This window comes from Tenebrio molitor, chromosome 3 (assembly GCF_963966145.1).
Source record: "Tenebrio molitor chromosome 3, icTenMoli1.1, whole genome shotgun sequence".
Taxonomy (NCBI): Eukaryota; Metazoa; Arthropoda; class Insecta; order Coleoptera; family Tenebrionidae; genus Tenebrio; species Tenebrio molitor.
In genome coordinates, this window is record NC_091048.1 from 15,912,477 (window position 1) to 15,932,812 (window position 20,336).

The 20,336-nt window shown below is 35.2% G+C and overlaps 2 protein-coding genes and 2 long non-coding RNA genes across 5 annotated transcripts; 3 read left to right on the top strand and 1 right to left on the bottom strand.

Moving 5' to 3' along the window:
* The first annotated feature begins 140 nt into the window (after window positions 1–140).
* On the top strand, window positions 141–7,431 carry LOC138126934 (CD63 antigen-like). The gene is made up of 5 exons (XM_069042768.1): window positions 141–361; window positions 6,411–6,599; window positions 6,654–6,830; window positions 6,884–7,117; window positions 7,171–7,431. Exons 1-5 carry the CDS (start codon window positions 290–292, stop codon window positions 7,234–7,236), a joined length of 738 nt encoding a protein of 245 aa, XP_068898869.1. The 5' UTR covers window positions 141–289; the 3' UTR covers window positions 7,237–7,431.
* A 171-nt stretch (window positions 7,432–7,602) lies between these two features.
* Window positions 7,603–10,374, top strand: LOC138126932 (CD63 antigen-like). Its single transcript, XM_069042766.1, has 5 exons — window positions 7,603–8,009; window positions 8,653–8,841; window positions 8,903–9,091; window positions 9,742–10,197; window positions 10,250–10,374. Exons 1-5 carry the CDS (start codon window positions 7,944–7,946, stop codon window positions 10,313–10,315), a joined length of 966 nt encoding a protein of 321 aa, XP_068898867.1. The 5' UTR covers window positions 7,603–7,943; the 3' UTR covers window positions 10,316–10,374.
* A 27-nt stretch (window positions 10,375–10,401) lies between these two features.
* LOC138126946 (uncharacterized) lies at window positions 10,402–11,352 on the top strand. Its single transcript, XR_011158013.1, has 2 exons — window positions 10,402–10,732; window positions 10,886–11,352. It is a non-coding gene; the product is annotated as an uncharacterized lncRNA (long non-coding RNA).
* LOC138126941 (uncharacterized) lies at window positions 10,997–12,780 on the bottom strand. Of its 2 annotated transcripts, XR_011158008.1 has the most exons (4): window positions 12,442–12,780; window positions 11,642–12,272; window positions 11,364–11,585; window positions 10,997–11,313 (listed from the first exon to the last, which is right to left on the bottom strand). It is a non-coding gene; the product is annotated as an uncharacterized lncRNA (long non-coding RNA). The 2 variants fall into 2 exon arrangements; XR_011158007.1 differs by having other exon boundaries at window positions 11,642–12,780.
* Window positions 12,781–20,336: the final 7,556 nt, after the last annotated feature.

Genomic DNA, 20,336 nt, shown 5'->3' on the forward strand with positions numbered 1-20,336 from the left:
CGACAAACGAAGCGAACATTTCCTTGCAATAACGTAATCTGTTTTTGTGTTGCTCGGGTTATTCTAAATACGGTACAATCAGCATCATGTGATCTGTCAGTTCAGTTCGTTCTTGAGCGTGTTGTGCAGGTTGGCACGTCGAAAACTCATCTGTTCCACTAGTGTTGTTGTTATTCGGAGAAACCCTCAGTTGGTTATCGAGCCTGTGCAGTGTGAAAAGCAAGTAAAGTGAAGGCAATAAAATCTGTCATAAACCGGCTTTTCACAATTTAACGAAAATTCAGCACCAATGATGGATTGCAACAGTATTTTGAGGAAGTATTCGCGTTATGTGCTTATTATCTTCAATTTTCTGTTCGTGGTAAGTCTAACGATGGATTTTTATCACAATGTTTACTTGACAACTCTTGCCCAATATTTATTTGGCGGAAGATAGTGTGTGAAATGGAAGTTAGGGCTTCCTGGACGATTTTCTAGACAAAATAGCCGTCTTCAAGTCGGCAATGACTCATTCGGGTACAGCGTGCAACATAATCGATCATGTAATAAAAGTTAAAAGGGATTTAAGTATAACCTTGACAGCTCGTCCAGTTTTCACATTTTTAAATTCCTTATTGCAATGTATTGCACAACTGTCAAAGTGTCAAATTAACCCAAAACACAAATTAATTGACGGAAGCGTGTATATATGTCGCCAATTTCGTTCTTATCTTTTCAAATTTATCGTAACCACCAAAAATATTCTGAACTAAAGTCTGTAATGAATATATTACTATATACCTTTTTCACTCTTGCAAATGTAATATTAAGTAATGTAGATGCGTAAACAACATATAGTTAAACACCTTATTTTTAAAAACCATGATAACATCGGCATCAAGTTATAAAAAGAATTTTATCGCCTTTGTATGCTCAGCATGTTTATAATATGAGAAAAGTGCTACCAAGTAAACGAACTGAGTCAAACAAAATACTGCAAAGGAATTGTATTGGGTGATTCAAAATGATTGTGGATCGTAAAGGTAGAGTTGACATTTGTATGACATTTCATAGGCGTGCATTTGATTTGCAGTATTTGCACATGGTACATTGACTTGTCAATTTTCAAAATTGCGCGACCGTGAACTGTCATTAACTCATTACTGTCAAAGAAATGTGAACTCTATCCTACCTATAGAGTTGCCATAAGTACTTATCCACAATCATTTTGAACCACTCAATATTTTACTTTAATGATCAAGATCCAAATATACAAAATGTCTAAAAGAACGTACCGTGAGATCATTTATTAGTTTCGAAATATTATATGTAATTAATTACAAATGTACAGTTACGATCACGGAATTTCGTCAGTCGTTGCCATTCACCTGACATTACTCTCGTGTCAAAAATAAATTACTCCCTAGAATTCGAACTTTTAGGGAAATAATGTTTTTCATGTTGTGTGTAACTAGAATTTTCAAAAGTTATTTTGAATGCCTAAGGTTGGTTACTTTGAATTGAGAGATTAAATCCAAATAAATATGCCGCCAGTAACCAAAATTGATTGTGAAATGAAAAATCATCTATCGCTTACCGAGAAATTAGTCATTTGCAACTGTTACAATTAATTTGCTGTCTTACATTTTTGGGATATCTTTTGTTTGTCACCAGAAACCACATAGCCTCCTCAGATATTCTAAGGCATATCCCATTCTAGTTTCCGTATGTTGAGGAGTTAGCTTTATTTTTCTTGCTGCTACATGATTCTGAAGTCCTGCCGCGTCAACAGCGGTAGTAAATAGACTATTCTGTATTACCGCTGTTAATTGTTCATCTTCTTCACACGTTGATACTCGGTGCCCTCCTGAACCTGGACGCCGTTCCACTGTCCCATCTTGTCTCCATTTCTTAATGATGGAATTAATGGTAGTTCTGGGTATACCTTAGGTCAGGTCAGGTCAGGCTGCAATCTGTGTGGATGACTTACCATCCTGAGCAAGGCAAACAAATCTAACTTTATTAAATTAAAAAATAGTTACTGGTGGCATTTTGATTTTTAGTGTGCATGACAGAATTTTTGTCACAAAAATTTTGGATGTCAGTCATAATGACGATAAAGCTTAGGCTACACTGCTACACAAGTTTATTTCCAATTGACAGTAAAATAACTGACGAAATTCCGTAATCGTAACTGTACTACCGGGTGATCAAGAAGAACTGTTTAAGTTGGCAGTACAATTAAGAAAATTTTTTAATTCGGTTATTTATAACACTGCAACTGGATATGTTTTGTTGGTTTATTTTACAAATATTTGATATAGGTATAGCATTAACAACGACAAGTTGATTATCATCAGACCTTGAATTACTTTTTGAAAAAAAAAAATTAGTCTATGTTGTGCTTATAATGCTTTTAAAGTGATTTATTCCAGTTTTTGTTTTATTTAAATCAAGCCATAAAAAACGGCGATAAGGCTTGCGGCGTTTTTTAGGACGCACCTGTATGTCGAGCTGTTAAAATCTTAGCGTCAGGTCAGTAGACAATGGCGTCAGTTATGGGTTCGACGTGTTGGTTGTTTTGCTTGTGATTTTCTTCAGTTTTTCGACATTCTAATTACTTTTTAATAAATAAATAATGAAAAAAAAAATTTACTAAGAAATAAAATTGTATCAAACATCTAACTGTCAACTCGCCGTTTCGAATTTTGTATTGAATTTTAAAGCGTCATTTTGACAATTCAAATCAAGGTGTCAGCGGTGTTGCCAATATAATTTTAAAGTCATAGCCTCCTTTATTTATAAATTTAAATGATCTCACGGTACAATTTTTCAAGACGAATCCAATGATATTCTCAAAAATGCCTTCAATTTTAAATTCAGAAAATTGTTTTAGATTATACATAATAAAAAAAGACTAGTGAAAACTCTATTTAAAGGAAGCCATGAAATCCAAAAACCATGTTTGACACAAAATTAATGAAGAAACAACCCCCTGTTGTTAATTTAAAGCTCTGTTGTCACTGCTCGAAGAACCCATTTTTTTGTCTCTAGCTTCTTATGTTTTTAAAGCTTGTTTGACACGATGCTAAATTTTGTAGTAAATTTGTTAGAAAATGAGAGGACCAATGAACGATCAGGATCATAGTCTGTCTTTGTCAGATCCTGATCGTTCATTAGTCCTCTCCCATTTACTAGTAAATTTTCTCAAAAATTTAGTATCGTGTCAAACAAGCTTAAGAAACAAAAAAAACAGAAATGTTCTACTTTAGAGCGAATGCCGAAAGAACGTGGCAGCCACTGCCAACGTCTGTATGCGGAACAATATGCCATGTTCGTTAAACAAGTAGGCTGGATATGGCCCCCTAATAACGTTACATCACCAGTCGCTGTTGTGTAGCATAGCATCACGTTAAATGGTGAAAACGAAATTTTAGTAGAAATTGCAAAATAATTCCTAATTTATTTTACAATTTGTATGAAAATTGTTATAGTCTAAATAAATCTGACTAATATAACTTATCGCGTGTGGCGTCAAATTTTGTTACATTCACATGACATTAGTTGAGATTTTCGCTGAATAACAACTTCATCAGTGTCTCTGAGTAATGAAGATAAGATTTTACATGCAAATTATTTTTTTATCATTTCATTTGACAACACTCTAACTTGTACCGGTATTAACGTAATGTTATGGATGTCAGTTACATCTGTTTTTGAGATAATTTTTTTTCTTGAAAATATTCATACATATTGGCAACGTAACGTAACATAATCCACAGCACATTGTGTATTCGCACTGAATAAATGATTTGAAGGTTATGGTCAAGATGATGTTTAAATATTATTTATTATAATTATATCTAAAGATTATTGTTTATTTAATTACAATAAAAACAAATAAAAAATATACCAAGAAAATCTCCCAAAAAAATTTAAATCATACATATTTCTTAATTCATTTGTTAACACCAAAAGATATACAAATTAGTAGAATTTATTACAGTAGAAACTCGATAATTCGTCAGGTCCGGGACCGGGTGGGTGACGAATTACGAAAATTGGCGAATTATAGAAAATTCCAGGAAAAATAACTAAAACACATTTTGAAGTAGATAATTTTAATTGACGTAACTACATAATTTCTACATACATGCATGTAGTATTTTGCCTTTTTTTCATTTTATTAAGGTTGAATAAGGATCAATTTACGTGAATGGATTCAACTGTTAACGTTTCGTGCTGCTACTTTCCTGAAAGCGATCCTGAAACTGCATAGATAACTGTGGCACTGCCGGAAAACCAATAACCTCAGACAGTGACGGCAAAAACCTACATTCGTTAATTAAATATGCGATATCTTCGTAGATATTTTTAATGTAATACAGGGTGTTTCTGAAATACGTGTGTTAATTTTAACCAGTGGAAGAACGCGCCAAATCATGGAACTTTTCTCTATAACATTATTACGAAAAAGCAATACAAAATGATTTAAAATTTGGAATAAATTAACCACCAAAGTGTATACCCGCCTATGGGTAAGGGCGAAAATTTTCTGTTGTGATAGAAACAGAGCTTTGTTAAAAAGTTCCATTGTTATAGAAAAAAAAAATAATCAAAATTTAGATTCTCGTGGTTACAAAAAATAGAAACTAGTTAATTACACAAAACGACTCGTTTGGTAAAAATTGTGGGGCAAAAAATCTTGGAATACTTTTACGAATTTTACAAAATGTTATAGAGAAAAGTTTTATGAATTGGCGAGTTCTTTCACTGGTTAAAATTAACACATGTATTTCAGAAACACTCTGTATACAAGGTTATTTATTATAAATAATTGTCCCAACGCAGTTGGTGTTGAAAACCCACACAAATTTTGGTTGTGCCGCCAGCCAAACTAGTAGACAGATTTCCACTACCGCCCGTATCGCCACCTAGCGGCGATACTAGTTTCACTCATGTTATGAGGCTTGCGGCACATTCAACTACGCCACCAACGCCAACTGCGATGGGACAATAATTTATAATAACCCTGTAGGTACATATTAACATTATAACTTACAATATTCAGTTTACAGTATTAAATATATACACTTGATTTCAAAAAAATTGCGTGCAAATGCTGAGAGCGATTTTTGTAACATTTTCCTAATGTAAATGGTCCGCTATAAACTGTTTCTAGGCAACATGAATTTCATACGCTACCTTCTAAAGAGCAATCAAATTCATTTGTAATCGAGTTGTCCATCAATCCGAAATCGTATGTCGTTACTTGAACTCCACGCTCCAATAAACCCAGCTTGAAACACGACATATCAATCTCAAAAGACATACGGATTCAAATCCATGAATGTCTCGATTACAAATTAATTTGATCGCTCGATAGTTTAGTGATGATTTGGGCTTTTAATGTAACCATGAAACAAAGCTAACATTACATGGTGAAATATTGGGTGATTCAAAATGATTGTCGCCAAGTATGGCAACTATGTACGAAAATGTATGTGGCAACTGTGTGAAAGGAGTAGAGTTACTGTACAAAATATTCATTGTTTTTACATATTACTTTACTAAGGTTGGCTGTACGCCAAATGCAACATTTTGCTGCAACACGCTGCAGACAATTAAATTAAATGGAGAGCTGCACAGTGATTACAACCAATGTGCAACACTCCATTTGATTTTATGGTCGTGTGCACCACGTCGGAGCAACATGTTGCATTTGGTGTGCGCCGGCCGAATTTATTATGATGATAAATTGATATAACAATTTGAAACAGTTTTTTGGAGTATACGAATATTGCAGTTCGGTTAATGTTCGAGAAAAGGGCTGCTTACTTATGTTAACTCACTGTACCTATGATGTATCGCTTTTTATTTTTAATCTTGACTGCATTATTATTTTTGTTTCCATAATCCGGCTTAATTTCCCTTTATTTTAATATTATTTTATTGATTGATTATGTGTACGTACCCAACCGAATTTATTATGTTGACAATATTGTTTAAAGGGCTGGTTTTACCAACGCCAGTTAAAGCTAACTGTAGGTTAAAATGCTTCGTTAACCTTTGTGACCTATTGTTACAACAATGTTTTCGTATATTTTAAGCTACAGTTAACTTTAACTGGCGTTGGTGAAACCGGCCCTTGGTCTTGTAAGATAATTTTCAGGTTTGAGATTACAGGAAATAAGCAAAAAATTACTGAATCACTAGCCTGTAACTACAGTGAAATTGAAACATTTTCTAACTGCTTTGTAATTGTCAACAGGATGACGATTACAAGTTTCAAGGTTACATTTAATGACAAATGATCCATTTAGTTTTTGTTTTGAATAAAATAAAATTGAAAATTACGTGATTATTTAGCCCTACCCTTACTCCTTTTCACTGTACAATCTTCCGGAGTTGTTATATTGATAATTTTTCAGATCACGGGAGTGATAATCCTCTCCGTTGGTGCCACAGTGAAAGCTTACTATCACGAATATGGCTCGTTCTTGGATGACAAGTACATGTACGCTTCAGATCTTCTAATTGTTATTGGTGTGATTATATTTATCATCGCATTTTTCGGCTGTTGCGGTGCATTGAAGGAAAATGCATGCATGACTCTCACAGTAATTATCATTTCACATCGCTTAATATCTGCATAATAACACATTTTTTTAAAGTTTTCGACTTTGCTGATCGTTATTTTTGTACTTGAAGTAATTGTTGGAGTCGGTGGTTTACTACTCAAGCACAAAACCGACGAATTTATCAATAAAGCATTAACTGACACGATGAAACGGTATAATACAACAAATAATACCGAAATTACACAGTTATGGGATCGGGTCCAAAACAACGTAAGTAATGCGCCCCCACAGTCTCAATTTTTTTCTTTACTTCAACATTTTAGTTCAATTGCTGTGGCGTTAATAATTACACGGATTGGCAAAATGAGAACTCAACTACGCACGGCGAAATTCCCATTTCTTGCTGTAGCTTTGTATCAGGAAGTGCAGGAACAGTCACATGCAATGCTAATACGACGGGACTTCACCGAGAGGGATGTTTGGATGCTTTTGGTGATTACATTGAAGGTCACGCCACATCGATCGAAAGCGTTGGCTTAACTTTAGCCATAATACAGGTAAACTATTGCTTTTGATTCGGTGGTCCTTGTTGTTAACGCTGAATTTTCAGTTGCTGGGTATCGTCTTGTCCTGCTACTTGTCTAAGCAGATCAGGAGTGACTACGAAACCGTTTAATCTAGACTTCTAGAGCCCGCATTATCCGTGATGATGAGTTATTTAATATCCCTAGCAATAAACAGTGTTTAATCCATTATAATTAATGTTGTTACTTTCCTATAAAAGGTAGATTAGTACATGAATTACCATCTATACCTATATACTGACTAGTGTGTAATATTTTCTTTTTTTTAATAAACGTTTTCGATGTGGTACCTACATTTGATTTGGTAGAGCGGTGGAATGTGGTGCAAACCGGTTGCCGGGTCATTTATGTTGCAGCGCGGTGTACACGTTGCCATTCTAGCGTAAAAATTCAAGGTCGCAAATAAAAAAATTAGCGATTTCTAGGTGATTCGAGCGGTAATGTTGATGTAACGGGCTCACTTTTCAGTTTAATTATTGACAATTGTGTAGTAAGTAGGTAAAGTACCGCAACAAAATGTACCTCCTATTCCAGTTTGTCAACGCTCGCTTTCATGTATCAGCAGGTGAAAAGATAAAGGTATAGCCACGTCTGCGGATTGTGTTGTTGACACGATAATGTTATCAGTTTATCCTAAATAATTTTTATCGAAGCAGCTTCCCCAAAGTTAGCGATTCACATAAAAACTATTAATAGGTGCGTACGTTTACATCGAAACCAGACCTGTTCGAAAGTGAAATTGTGGAAGAAAGCGTTTTGTACAGTTTCAAGGTATCACGTGTTAGGAAAACAACCAAAAATGAATCTCAGCTGGAGTAATAGAGTTATAAAATATGTGCTGTTCATCTTTAATCTGCTGTTCGTGGTAAGTCCCAGTCAGCGTAAGTCAATTTATCAACCAGTTTCTTCCCGTCATAATACTGTACAGTATGACCGAAAAACGTTTGTTGGATGGTTAAGTGGAACTCATGTTCGAAGAATTTTTGGCAAATATGCGCAGCTAGGAAATGATTAAGCCCATTAGTTCAATGTTCGCCGAAAACAATACGTCAAAAGATAATGATAATATGTTTGAAACTTGATAAACATCACACTAGGTGATGTGTCCATGTGTCGGCACCGATGATAAAATTGTTAACGTCTGTACTTCATTGCAACTTTTGAGAGTTGAATGATTTGAAAATCACTTTTAATACACCAACTAGTATGAGTAAATACCAAAATACAAATGTTGCTTGCAACCTTCAACAAGGTGAACACTAATCTTGCTGAACAATAACAATTATAATGCGTAGGATTTAGAATTACAGTGCATCTGTTGCAAAATAACTAACAATAATATGTAATCAATTATTGTAATATCTATAGGTTTTGACTTTAAACTATGTTCCGCATTACGTTTAGCATTTTGCAATATTCGAACCGAAAGAAAATCTAAACAGAACTTTGTTCAAGTCACTGTGTCATAAAATGTATTGTTTTGACAATAACGTTCGTTTTATTTGCAGATCAGCGGGATTATTATGATAGCAGTGGGAGTCTCGGTGAAGTCTTTTTACTCAGATTATGACATATTATTGAACGATAGCTATTTTTCCCTGCCTAATTTACTCATAGCTATAGGGTCTTTAATTTTCTTTATATCGTTCTTTGGATGTTGTGGGGCTATCAGGGAAAGTTGGTTCATGATATTTATTGTAAGTACCTAGATGGGGCTATGAATTTTTAAGTTTCAAAATTGTTTTAAACCTTTTGTAGTTTTCGATACTGCTATCAATAATTTTCATTATGGAGTTTTCCGCTGGAATCGCTGGTTATGTACTGAGAGATAAAACTAGTTCGTACTTAACAGACGAGTTGCAGAATTCTATGAAGAAATATCAATTCAATCCTGGGAAGAATGATGTCAACGGTGAAACTTATGCGTGGGATACAATTCAGGAGAATGTGGGTAATTTATTGATTAACTATTTTATACTTATATGTTAGGTACTGCACAGTTTGGATTCAAATTGCAAATTATTATATTATATAATTATTGGATAGTCAATAATTTTTAATTTTAACATTAAAAATCTAAAAGAATATTATGTCAACACTATTGTCGGATATTTAATAGGGGTTGGTATTTGTTATTTGATTTACGTTATAATATAACTATATCTTATAAGTGATTACATTTCGTCTCTATCTAAGTACAGCTTGACCAGAATAGCTTGGCGAATGAGATGCGCACAAGAGGAAACGAGCGAGTCTCTGTAAGACAAGGATATGGCTATGGTTGTAGGTACGGTACACTCAATGGAGCAAATCTGCTCAAAACAGCCCGGACATTTCACTTGAAGCTTGAAGCGCTGATTTTCGCTCGTTTGTACACGATCTAAACAGACCCAACAGACAAGTGCGCTCCGCTGACGCAACACTGCGTTCGATTTGTGATGGAACCGCATTAGATAGCACAGTTTCATTACTTAACCAATGTTAATAAGTAATTTACAAATGTCAAATATGTATTATATGTACTACAGAACAATTTAAAATGTTTTGGATTTGTGAAAAGTTGAAACTTGTATTAGATAGTATCAAAATGTTTCTAGTTTCAATGTTGTGGAGCCGAAGGTCCGGAAGATTGGGCATCAGTGCCCAAAGCAACAACTGCAACTGGTAGCACCACAAAAGAAGGACCGTCAACAATTTCATCAACTCAAACTTCAACAACGGAAAGTTTGGCAACGGAAACTTCTGTGACAGAAAACTCAACGGTTTCAAGTTCTACAGAAATAACAACGACTACAAAATCTACAGTAAAACCTACAACCACCAACGAAGCAACCAAAAGAAATGTTAGAGAGGCTGCGGAAGATTCTAAATTCGACTTACCAGGAAGTTGTTGTAAGAGTAAGCCAGGAGTGGGAGGAAACATAGTATGTAATATGAACAATACTGACACTGCGACGTTTTATGAAAAAGGATGTGTGGAAGGATTTGGTGATTATCTAAAAGCACATGCAGTTACTTTGGGAGGAGTTGGAATAGCAATTGCTTTTATACAGGTACTTGTATGCAATCATAGTAATGTTAAAATTTGAATTTATGTATTTTTAGCTCTTTGGCGTGATATTCGCCTGCCATTTGACAAAGCAGCTGAAACATGGTTTTTACAGTACGTAAAAAATATTGTTAGGTATATCATATGTTAACTAAGACACTATATATTTTAATAAATACTGGGGGCCTACCACCGACTTCGGTGAGTTTTCTCACCAGTGAAAAAACTCACGTGCATTTTGTCACTCATTTTTTAAAAACGCTACTATTGACATTGCGTGAGATGAGAAATTTCACCGATGAGTTTTCTCATCTGTTAGATATTGCAACGTTGCAATTCGCGTTCGTTGCTTAGCAACATATAGGTTTCAATCGTGGTTTTGACATTTAACAAATCATTTTTCACGATTTTTGAAACTTTATAATCAATCATAAAAGTGACGAAAGAGCAAAAAGAAATTTTGGTCGAGTTTATGCGGACTCACCCAGAATTAATTTCTGGAAAATTCTCCGCAAAAAGAGTGGAAAGCGTGAAGAAAGGTAATTTTTCATATTCGTTACTTTAGAATTTATATATATCTACATCGTTCAAAGGGTGCAAAGTGGAATATAACTAAATATACAAATTTGACATCTACCAAACATAACATCAAAAAATTAGAACCGATTTTTTGTCAATAGGTAACTTTTCAGGTGCTCAGCCTATTTTGCAGTACTCAGCAAGCTAAGTGCTTCAAACAGTCAGCCACGCACCTGAAAACTGGTGGTGACAGCTCATTTGTATACTATTAAAATATCCAAGGCTTAATTTCAACATTTTATTTTAATTTCTACAGATCTGGCAAGACAATAAGAAGATGCTGTGAATAAGAGAAAAGCCAATAAAACAGGAGGTGGAGTGAACAGTTTTGCAATTTTCAGTCATTGTCACAAACTGAAGAATTTATTGCTGCAGTGTTGACACCAGTTGCTGTTTTGAATGCTCCTGGTTCTGACCATCCTCCAACCCAATCAATTCGTTCAGTGACTTCAGAGCCTGCCAGTCCTAATAGTTGTTCAGCACCAAATCCTTTTCCTCGTCGATCTCCACGTCCAAAAAACCCGACCATTAGAAACTCCACCTGTAAATAAAACGATAAATAAAAAATGCATAAAAGTTACATGTGCTCACTGAAACTGATGAATTTATTTGTGTCTGACACTTCTAAGGGCTTCCAAATTGTTAGGATACTTAATATAAGTATTTAGTACCTACTTTGGGCTGGCTCAAGGCTTCTGTTACCTACTTCATGAAGTGCGTCACTCACAGTTTGTTGAGAAATGCTTATGAAGCAACTGTATCCAACATCATCCAACATAAGCCTGATAGCTGCTCGTAGCATAGAAGCGTGTGCTGCCAACAAATAAAAAAATAATGCAGACAAAAAAAAACCTTATTAGCTTAATTACTTGAGTATGGATAGATAAATCACTGGGTCTTCTATTCAGACGCATATAAGATCACAATAAAATTAAATAACTCCAGCAGCTCGCCTCAATAACACATCTACTTCTTCTCCAAATTCTCAATTAAATTGAGCATCATTAAATCATCCATTTTATGCACAAGTTTGATTGCAGACCACTGGCAAAATAACACAAAGAATATTGTTGCGAATTGTACCTACAACTGAAACGCGTGGGTGAAGAAGAGAAAAACGAACGGATAACGTCAACACTTAGAATTAGATTAACAACACACAAAGTTGACAAACTGAATTTACAAAAGGTAACACTTTGAACGGTAAATTATTTGATAGCATTGATTACAATACAAACGGATTGAAATGGATTAGAATTGAAAACGAACGAAAAGCGAGACAACCGGCGTCCGGCGTACTCACACCGCGAACGAGGATCTAGGATCTAGGAACGAGGGGCGAGGGCAGGGCCGCAGAACACACGCAGGGCGCAGGGGGGCTGCCTACCACCGACTTCGCGCCAGAACTAGATCTACTGCCCATAGAGGCATAGATGGAGGGATGGTTCACTTTTAGATGAATAATTCCAAACAAATATAATCCACAGAGTCCACTTCAACCTAAAAAAACACGCAAAGCACGTATTGTAATGCATATTTTACAATTTACAAGTACAAAAACTATTGGGCACACTATGGGGTGTGTTAAAGAAAGAAACGTAGAATTAACAGTGCAAGTAATAATAGTCTCCTCAAGATGTAGAAAAAGAGCGTTTGGTTGGTTACCTACCTGCGTTTTTCTTCAAATTTTATCTGATATTTAATAATAATAAACCAAAAATATTAAATATTCACTTTGTTTAATTAAACATTTCATATATTATTCATTATAACCAACTAGTATTCTTCATTTGAATTGAACACACTTCAAATGTCAAATCTCACCATAATTCCACTCATAATAAAGCGATCGAAAAATCTCACGCGTTTTCATTCGACTTTTGTCACCGGTGAGAAAAGTCACAGCGTCAATAGTAGGGTTTTAGCACTTTTCATTAAAATGACGTCATTTTGGTGACAAAACTCACCGGTGAGAAATCTCACACGAGTCGGTGGTAGGCCCCCTGTTATACATATTTACATAAATTTTTATTATTTTCCAATATAAGAATTGGCACATAAATTCCAGAGAATTACTTAATCAAATTACTAAATTAAAAGATTTTCCTCATTCGCCGATCAAGTACTTTTCAGCGTGTTGCAGTCAGCCTTATAGCAATTGTTTATATACCTATAGTAAATTCATTTTTGTAATGATGAACTGTAACTTTTTTTCGGTTAGATTTTTTTACAAAATAAATAAAAATTGGACAGTTGGCAACGATTTAAGTTGTCATATTATTGTCGCTGCCATAATTAATGAATTTCCAAAACAGAGTAGAGCATCAATAAGCAAGCAGACGAAGCAGCACATTTTAAAGGCTTTCAACAAAATAAAAGAAATTATTCATAGAGAAAAATGAAAAAGTACAAAATTGTAGAAGCAAATGATGTGACCCATAACCCAACTTTTGAAAGCCCAAATTCGCGGTAAAAAGGTGTGTTCACAAGACTAAATTTAGTAACTTTAGTTCGTCATTACAAAAATAAATTTAGGGCCAGTTTACAGGAAGAGAATGAAGAGAATTAGATAAGTAATATCTGTTCACGTTGGAATGAAAATTCAGTGGTGCAAATGACCTGACCTGTTACTATGACCAATGACAATTCATATGAAAGTTAATGCCAAATGTGTGCGATTTGCACCACTGATATTCAATCCAACGTGAACAGGATAAGTATATTTATAATTTTAATTCGAATTAAATTTTAATGCGCGATTAACGGATTAACCCATGAATCGAAAACTTCGATTGGTTCAATCTGATCACGTGTTCAGTTAATCTCGCATTTGATTAAGTACGATCGTTTCTGTAACGTACAGGGTGTTAGGACTGTTAGGTAAATGTCCTGCCAAACTTTAAAGAGAGTATCAGATCGCTGATCAGATTCAAAAAGTCCTGACTCGCTTTTGGCTCAGCTGCTAAATCTGTTGACAAAAAAGTACACCAACTCGTTGAGAACCACTGAAAATTGTATTATTGCAGTCACTACTACCACCGTAATAAATTTAAGTAATATCCTTGGAAACGAAACTTTTTTTAAATTGTGAATCTCAAACGATGGGGCACATTTTTTTCGCACCCCATTTTGATCGAAATTGGCATCCAAATAAAAAATGATAGAGGAAAACTCTAGGTACATATAAGGTAAGAGTACGTATTATCAGCACCGATCCCATCATCGGCACTTTTGCCACATTTTCGTGAATAATAAGGATACTAAATATGCATTATAGTCTTTGTAAACATAGGTACCATAAGGTTCTTTCTCCATTCCTTTATGTGAAATCATGAAAATGTTTATGATTAAGGAGGGGGTAATTATATTTGCCGCCTTATTTTGTTGACAGTTTCAAATTCAGAAGTGGCGGATGGTGTTCTCTTGTAGTGTAGCTTAAGAAAGAGGTGAGTTGCAGAATTGGTTTTTTCGCAATAAATTGTTTACCAACCCTTGGCAATGACTTTATTTCATCAATAGGGACAACATTTCTGTTAATTCACAAAGAAATATTAATGTTTTAACTAGATTTTTGTTAAAAACTGGTGCCGAGAATAGGCACACTTATATTCGTAATAGACCCTATCTTCGGCAGGGGTGCCGATGATAAGTGAAATGTAAGGTTGGTTATGTGGGTCGTTTTTAAGTTTCACACTAGATATAATGTAATGAATACAGTCCGAGTCAATTAAGAAATGTTAGAATATTGTGTGTACCTATTTCCGGCACAGCATTTCATCCACCGGTCAAGACTAATTTCTACTTTGTGAGAGTGACGATAATAGGAGCATGTATGTGCCGTTACTAGGAGTCTATTGATTAATTTAATTCATTCTTGCGCACATTTACCGACTATCTGGTCGGTGATCCACACATACTCGTATTATGCGTGCAGTGGCTCTCTGCAGTGCTAAAATTTTGATTTTTAATTTATGATTATGAAAGTAATAAAATATATTGAACCAAAGGATATTTTAAACCTATGTCAAATCTCATATGTATTTAATTAATATCGCGTAAGTTTTATTAAGATACCAACAAAAGTAGGAAATATTCCAGCAAAAAATGAGACGTGCTTTATTATTTAAATGTCTACTAGATTCCTTTACACATATTTTTATGCGTTAATACTAAGGCAAAGACGCAGTCGGAACGCGCCACTATGAACTATCTATGACAATAACAGTTAATAATTATTCGTTATTTTTGTTCATTACCAAAAGTGAAAAGACCATGAATTCGAATGAACTTTCAAATTCTATTAGGACCCCTCATGAAGTTTAAATTTTTGTTTGTTTTTTTACTTTCTCCTTTATTGCTCCGACACGTTTTTTTAAACCACCTTTGCAATCCTTTTTTTATTGCTGTCTTCTCCGCCTTCACATTACCCTTATTCCTTAATTAATGACTCGTTAGAATTGAAGAAATTGAAAAAAGACCAGCTCTATGTAGTAAATCAGCAGTGAGTCCTCGCACAGTGCAAAAATTTTGATTTTTAATTTATGATTATGAAAGGTATTCGATATGTTGAAGTAAAGGATATCTTTATCCTATGTCAGATGTCATATTTAATTAAAATCGCATTGATTTTATCAACTGTGCATAAGCAGTCGGCCGATTAATAGTCGGCTGTCTGCGCACCAACGCCACCAACAGCCAACCAAACAGTTTAGTTTGCCTGGTGTGCGCGGAAGCTACCCAATCGGACTAAATTATCGGCCAATTATTTACAGTGTTGCCATTTTGGTGATTTTGTCACTAGATTTGGTGAATTTGAGGAGATATCAGTGACAAATTCTGAGCATTTCAGATTAGTGACAAATTTGGTGGTGATTTATAGTTATAGTTACGGTTTGAAAAGTGTTGCTATGACTATGACTTTCCAGAGCAGCTTTACAAGAATGTTGTAACTTCTGAAAAATATGAATTTGAAAACTATCCTCTGGCAATTTTCTTGAGACTGAAGAAGATTTCATTGATCTATTCTATGAGAACGAATGATGTTTTTTTACTTTTCTTGTTTTTGTTACACACTGTTGGATACTACATAGTAGACCATATTATATTAGAGTACAGTTTAATTATAAAAAACCCATATGCGGTTTACAATCGATAATTGATAAATGTAGGATTTGCGGAACTGAAGGGGAAACAATTGAACACATCATTTCTTCTTGCACCGTTTTGGCTCAAAGCGAATATAAAAAACGTCACGATATACTTATTCAGCTATAATATAACAAGTGGTATGATTATTATCGATGATATTATGAGTGAAATTGTGCTGGAGATTTCACGAGTCCGAAGGACGAGTGAAATGTCCTGCTTCAATTTCACGAATTTAATATCATCGATGATTAATCATACCACGTGTTATATTCGATGAGATAATATAAAGAATGAAATACAAAATTATTCATTTATTTGTCAAATTGACAAATTTATTTCAATCAAAAATCGTAACGACGAAAGTAAATAAGAAAATATTTTTTTTGTTTTTTATAATCGCTGTGATAGCCATGCAACTAAGGACTTTTACGCGTTTTCATTGGATCATTCATGATCACGTGATACATGAATTATATTGTCGCTAAAATTATACACATGAATTTAGCTGTTAAATTCAGAAAGTTGTTTGGAAAATGACAGTTACAAGTTATATTTTGATAGAACAATTTTAACTGTGTGAGAAAAAGTGGATGATGACACATAAATGACCCTGGTCCGAGGAATATGAACACTTTATAGTTTTTAGTATCGATATGTTTTGCATGCGTGGCAAAAAGTGTGAGACGTAATCAGGTGAAGGGTAGAGAAGTCAGTCGATTTAGAGTAGTCGAACGATTTGTACGTTGTGTGAATAAACGCTAGTTTTGGAAATTTAGGGAGTTTTCTTACAACTGACATTCATATTAAGCATAACAGACCAGACATTATAATTTTAAATAAACAACAAAAGCAAGTATATCTTTTAGATATACTCGTAGCTGTTCCAAATTCACATAATATAACACAGACATATAACACAAAAATTAATAAATATTTAGAGCTCTCCGTTGCTATGAGAAATCTTTGGTGTTTAGAAAAAATTTCAATTTTACCACTTGTAATTTCAGCAACGGGAATAGTTCCGCAATCTCTTTTTAAAAATTTAAAAATTCTGAATTTAGATAACACATTGGTAGTTGAAATTCAAAAAGGTATATTATTATACTCATGTCACATCGTGAGGAAGTTCCTTAACATTGACACAGAACATAATACACAACAAAGTCAAAATGCGGAGGCGAGACGCCGGTAATTATGTTGATAAGCACTGCACTATTACTTGAAGTAATATCCGTAATAGTGTATGTACTCCGGCAAAATTGCCGTGCCGCCGGGTGGAGGTGGGATACGATAATTGTTAAAGAATTATAATTTCAGTTTATTTTGTTTATGAGTTATTTTTTAATAAAAAATGTTGCAAAAATAAAGAAATAACTTGCTTCTTCAATTAAAATTCCCTACTTTTAAGAATCTGGTGAATTTTGTGTTGAAAATGTGGATTTTTTGGCTAAGTCTATTGATTTTACAATACATCGTTCTGGCAACACTGATTATTTAGTCTGTAGTGTGGCCCTAGCCTTACTGTGATAAGACCGCATTTTCTCTTAGCCCTAAAGGGGATACAGTTTTAGTAAAAAGAGGTGACAAAACAGTTTATTCGTTTATAAGTAATGAGGAAAAAGAGTGCCTAACAACACTTGTCACTTGCAATGCTTCTGGTCAAATCCCACCTCCTATGATCGTTTATAGTTATAAAAGAATTCCCAAAGCGGTCGTTGATAAAGTACCACAAAACTGGGGCATTGGCCGCAGCGAAAATGGCTGGATGACGGGTGAAACATTGTTTGAATATATCGTCAATATATTTTCCCCTTGGCTGCTTGCACAAAAGATTCAATTTCCAGTCATTTTGTTTTTAGATGGGCATAAGTCTCATCTTACCCTAACACTAAGTGAATTTTGCTCAAAGAACAATATCATTGTAGTAGCTTTGTGTCCAAACGCTACTCATATACTGCAGCCTTTGGAATGGAAGAAAAGTGTGCATTGCTGGCGTATGGACCATAACGGACAAAAATTGAGTAGAGAGCAATTTGCCCCAATACTGGAAACAGCTTTGAATAAAATGCGAAGATTTCCCGACGTCGTTAAGAACGGGTTTAGAACATGTGGCCTTGTGCCTTTTAATGTCGAAAACATTAGATTTTTAAAATATTTTAAGATCTCGCAGCAGAATACTCATATAAAAGATATTCAAGATATTCAACACCAACCAGAGTATGATGTTCCAGAAGCAGTTCTTAGATTATTAGAATCTGAAATTGACGAGGGTACTTTATTGATGTTTGAATCTTCAGATGAGAGTTGAAAAGATCCAGTTGAAGATAAGAATCTCTTTCTTGTTTGGAAAAGAATCAAATCTCGAGTTGAAAAAAAAATAAGTTCTATGACTTCCGTTCAGAATAACGATAACCAACTTACTGATACAGAATCTAGAGAATCAATATCCAATGATGAGAATCTTGAACCTAATGACGAAGCCGACTTTACAGGAAATTTCGACTTGGACAGTTTTTCGTTTCCTATAATTATAGATGTTCACGATGAGATTGTAAATATATCAGATGTAAACGACTGTGATAATAGAATAGAACAAGAAAACCCTGTGATAGAAGAATCCTGTACTCATGAGGCTGATAGGCAATTAGAAGAAGCAAAACTTGTGATTGGCAGTACAAATACGCTTAACTGAGATTTACATATAAAACAAACAGACTCTGCGCTCAGTAACAATAAAACACGTCTTCATGAGACTACTTCTGTTGTCACTAATGTAATTTTACACGAGCCTGTTGGTCCAATTTCTCCTTTATCAGAGACGATAAACGAAAATCTTTCAGATGAAGACCACCGAGTATCCAATGTTATAATATCAACAACTCCTTCGCCCATGAAAAAGATTTTAACCACAGATATTGTAGTGACCCAGTTTAAAATTTAAAATTTTAAAATTCCCGGTACCGCCACGAGAGCGCGCCAAATGGGAAGGTACTAGCGGCTAGACTAGGGACTAAGGGATGGGGTTGGTAATCTTGGCGAGTTGGCGACGCTGTTGAAAAGCGGAAAGATAGCGGGGATGAAACGGGCTCGCGCGGGCGGTTGAAGGGGGTAAGGCACTTTTGTTTAGTTTTTCGAAACGAACACACCTTGCGAAGAGCGATCCAAGTTTCTCAAATTTGTAAGTTAAATCTGAACAATTACACTACCGTTCCGAGTAGATATTTTGTGTCCCCGTGAGGAATTCAACGGTTTAATTCACCTGGGTAATTTATCCCACTTTCGTTGCCTTTTTTTTGTGTTTTGTTTTTGGGACCAGGACCACGTGGTAAGGGTATGTTGTAGATTTCATTTTGTTGCATGCTGTTTCTTTAAGAAGCGCCCATTTGTTAATTTTAAGTGTTATCTTTCTCCCGGGAGGTTCTTTTTTAGCAATCTGGTAATTTCGAAAATACGGAGCCGTCATCCGAACCGCGTGCGTCCATTTTGTTTTTGTTCTTCACTAACATCTTCTAACGGCACTCGACCCGCCATTTTCTTTTTGGTTTTAACATTACCGGCGATTATTGTATTCGTGAGTTATGTTGTTTACTGGTATTTGCGCCATTTAAAGTGGTTCGATTTTATCGTTATTTAACTTTGCGCTTAGTTCCCTTTTATTTCCTCATTGTTTAATGTTGCGTTTTGTTTTGCTTATGTTATCCTTGTTTAATGTTGCGTTTTGTTTTGCTTATTTTATCATTGTTTCATGTTGCCTTTTGTTTTGCTGGATTTTCTCATCGTTTAATGGTACGCTTTGTTCGATAGAATTAAACTCGGGTTATTCCTTCGTGTTGTTGCTAGATTTCGGAAAAGTTAAAGTAAAATGTTGTAAGTGCGCCCCTGTGGAAGCTAGGTGACAATCAGGAAGTCGTGGGGTTGTTTAGTAAATTTCTGTGGAAGCTACGGTTATTTAGAGCCGTTAGCGGGGGCGGACCTTAGTCTTTGCGGGAGCGGCGTCGAGATGTTTTCGTGAAGCTTCCGTCGACGGTTATAGGGACTTCGGGGTTTTGTCCGGAAACGGTTGGTTGGGGACGGCGGACCTAGGTCTTTGCGGCTGCGGTCTAGGAATGCTACTCGTACGACCCCGAGACGCTCTGTCACTCTTACTTGGTCGGCGAAATAGTCTGACGTTCATTAATACCCCGAATATCTATAAACGTCGCTTGCTCTCAAGATGGTTCAGATTATTCTTCTGAGTCCCCTCGCGGCCGAAAGTCTGTTACCTCCAGCTCTAAGCTCCCGAAGGCGTACCTTGACCGCGTAGTTCCGCGTTAAACATTGTTTTTGTCATTAATCGAATTGTAAAATATGAGTAATACCTGGGATATGGTTTTTGAAGAGGGTTTTTCATCCGTCCCTGTCTGTAATAACTGCCAT

Bases quoted from the DNA above. Each gene is read 5' to 3' on its own strand.
- LOC138126934 (XM_069042768.1), top strand. From the start codon at position 290: ATGATGGATTGCAACAGTATTTTGAGGAAGTATTCGCGTTATGTGCTT. The intron at 362-6,410 runs GTAAGTCTAACG...ATAATTTTTCAG, and splicing joins TCTTCAATTTTCTGTTCGTG to ATCACGGGAGTGATAATCCT. The intron at 6,831-6,883 runs GTAAGTAATGCG...TCAACATTTTAG, and splicing joins GGGATCGGGTCCAAAACAAC to TTCAATTGCTGTGGCGTTAA.
- LOC138126932 (XM_069042766.1), top strand. From the start codon at position 7,944: ATGAATCTCAGCTGGAGTAATAGAGTTATAAAATATGTGCTGTTCATC. The intron at 8,842-8,902 runs GTAAGTACCTAG...AACCTTTTGTAG, and splicing joins GTTGGTTCATGATATTTATT to TTTTCGATACTGCTATCAAT. The intron at 9,092-9,741 runs GTGGGTAATTTA...AAATGTTTCTAG, and splicing joins GGGATACAATTCAGGAGAAT to TTTCAATGTTGTGGAGCCGA.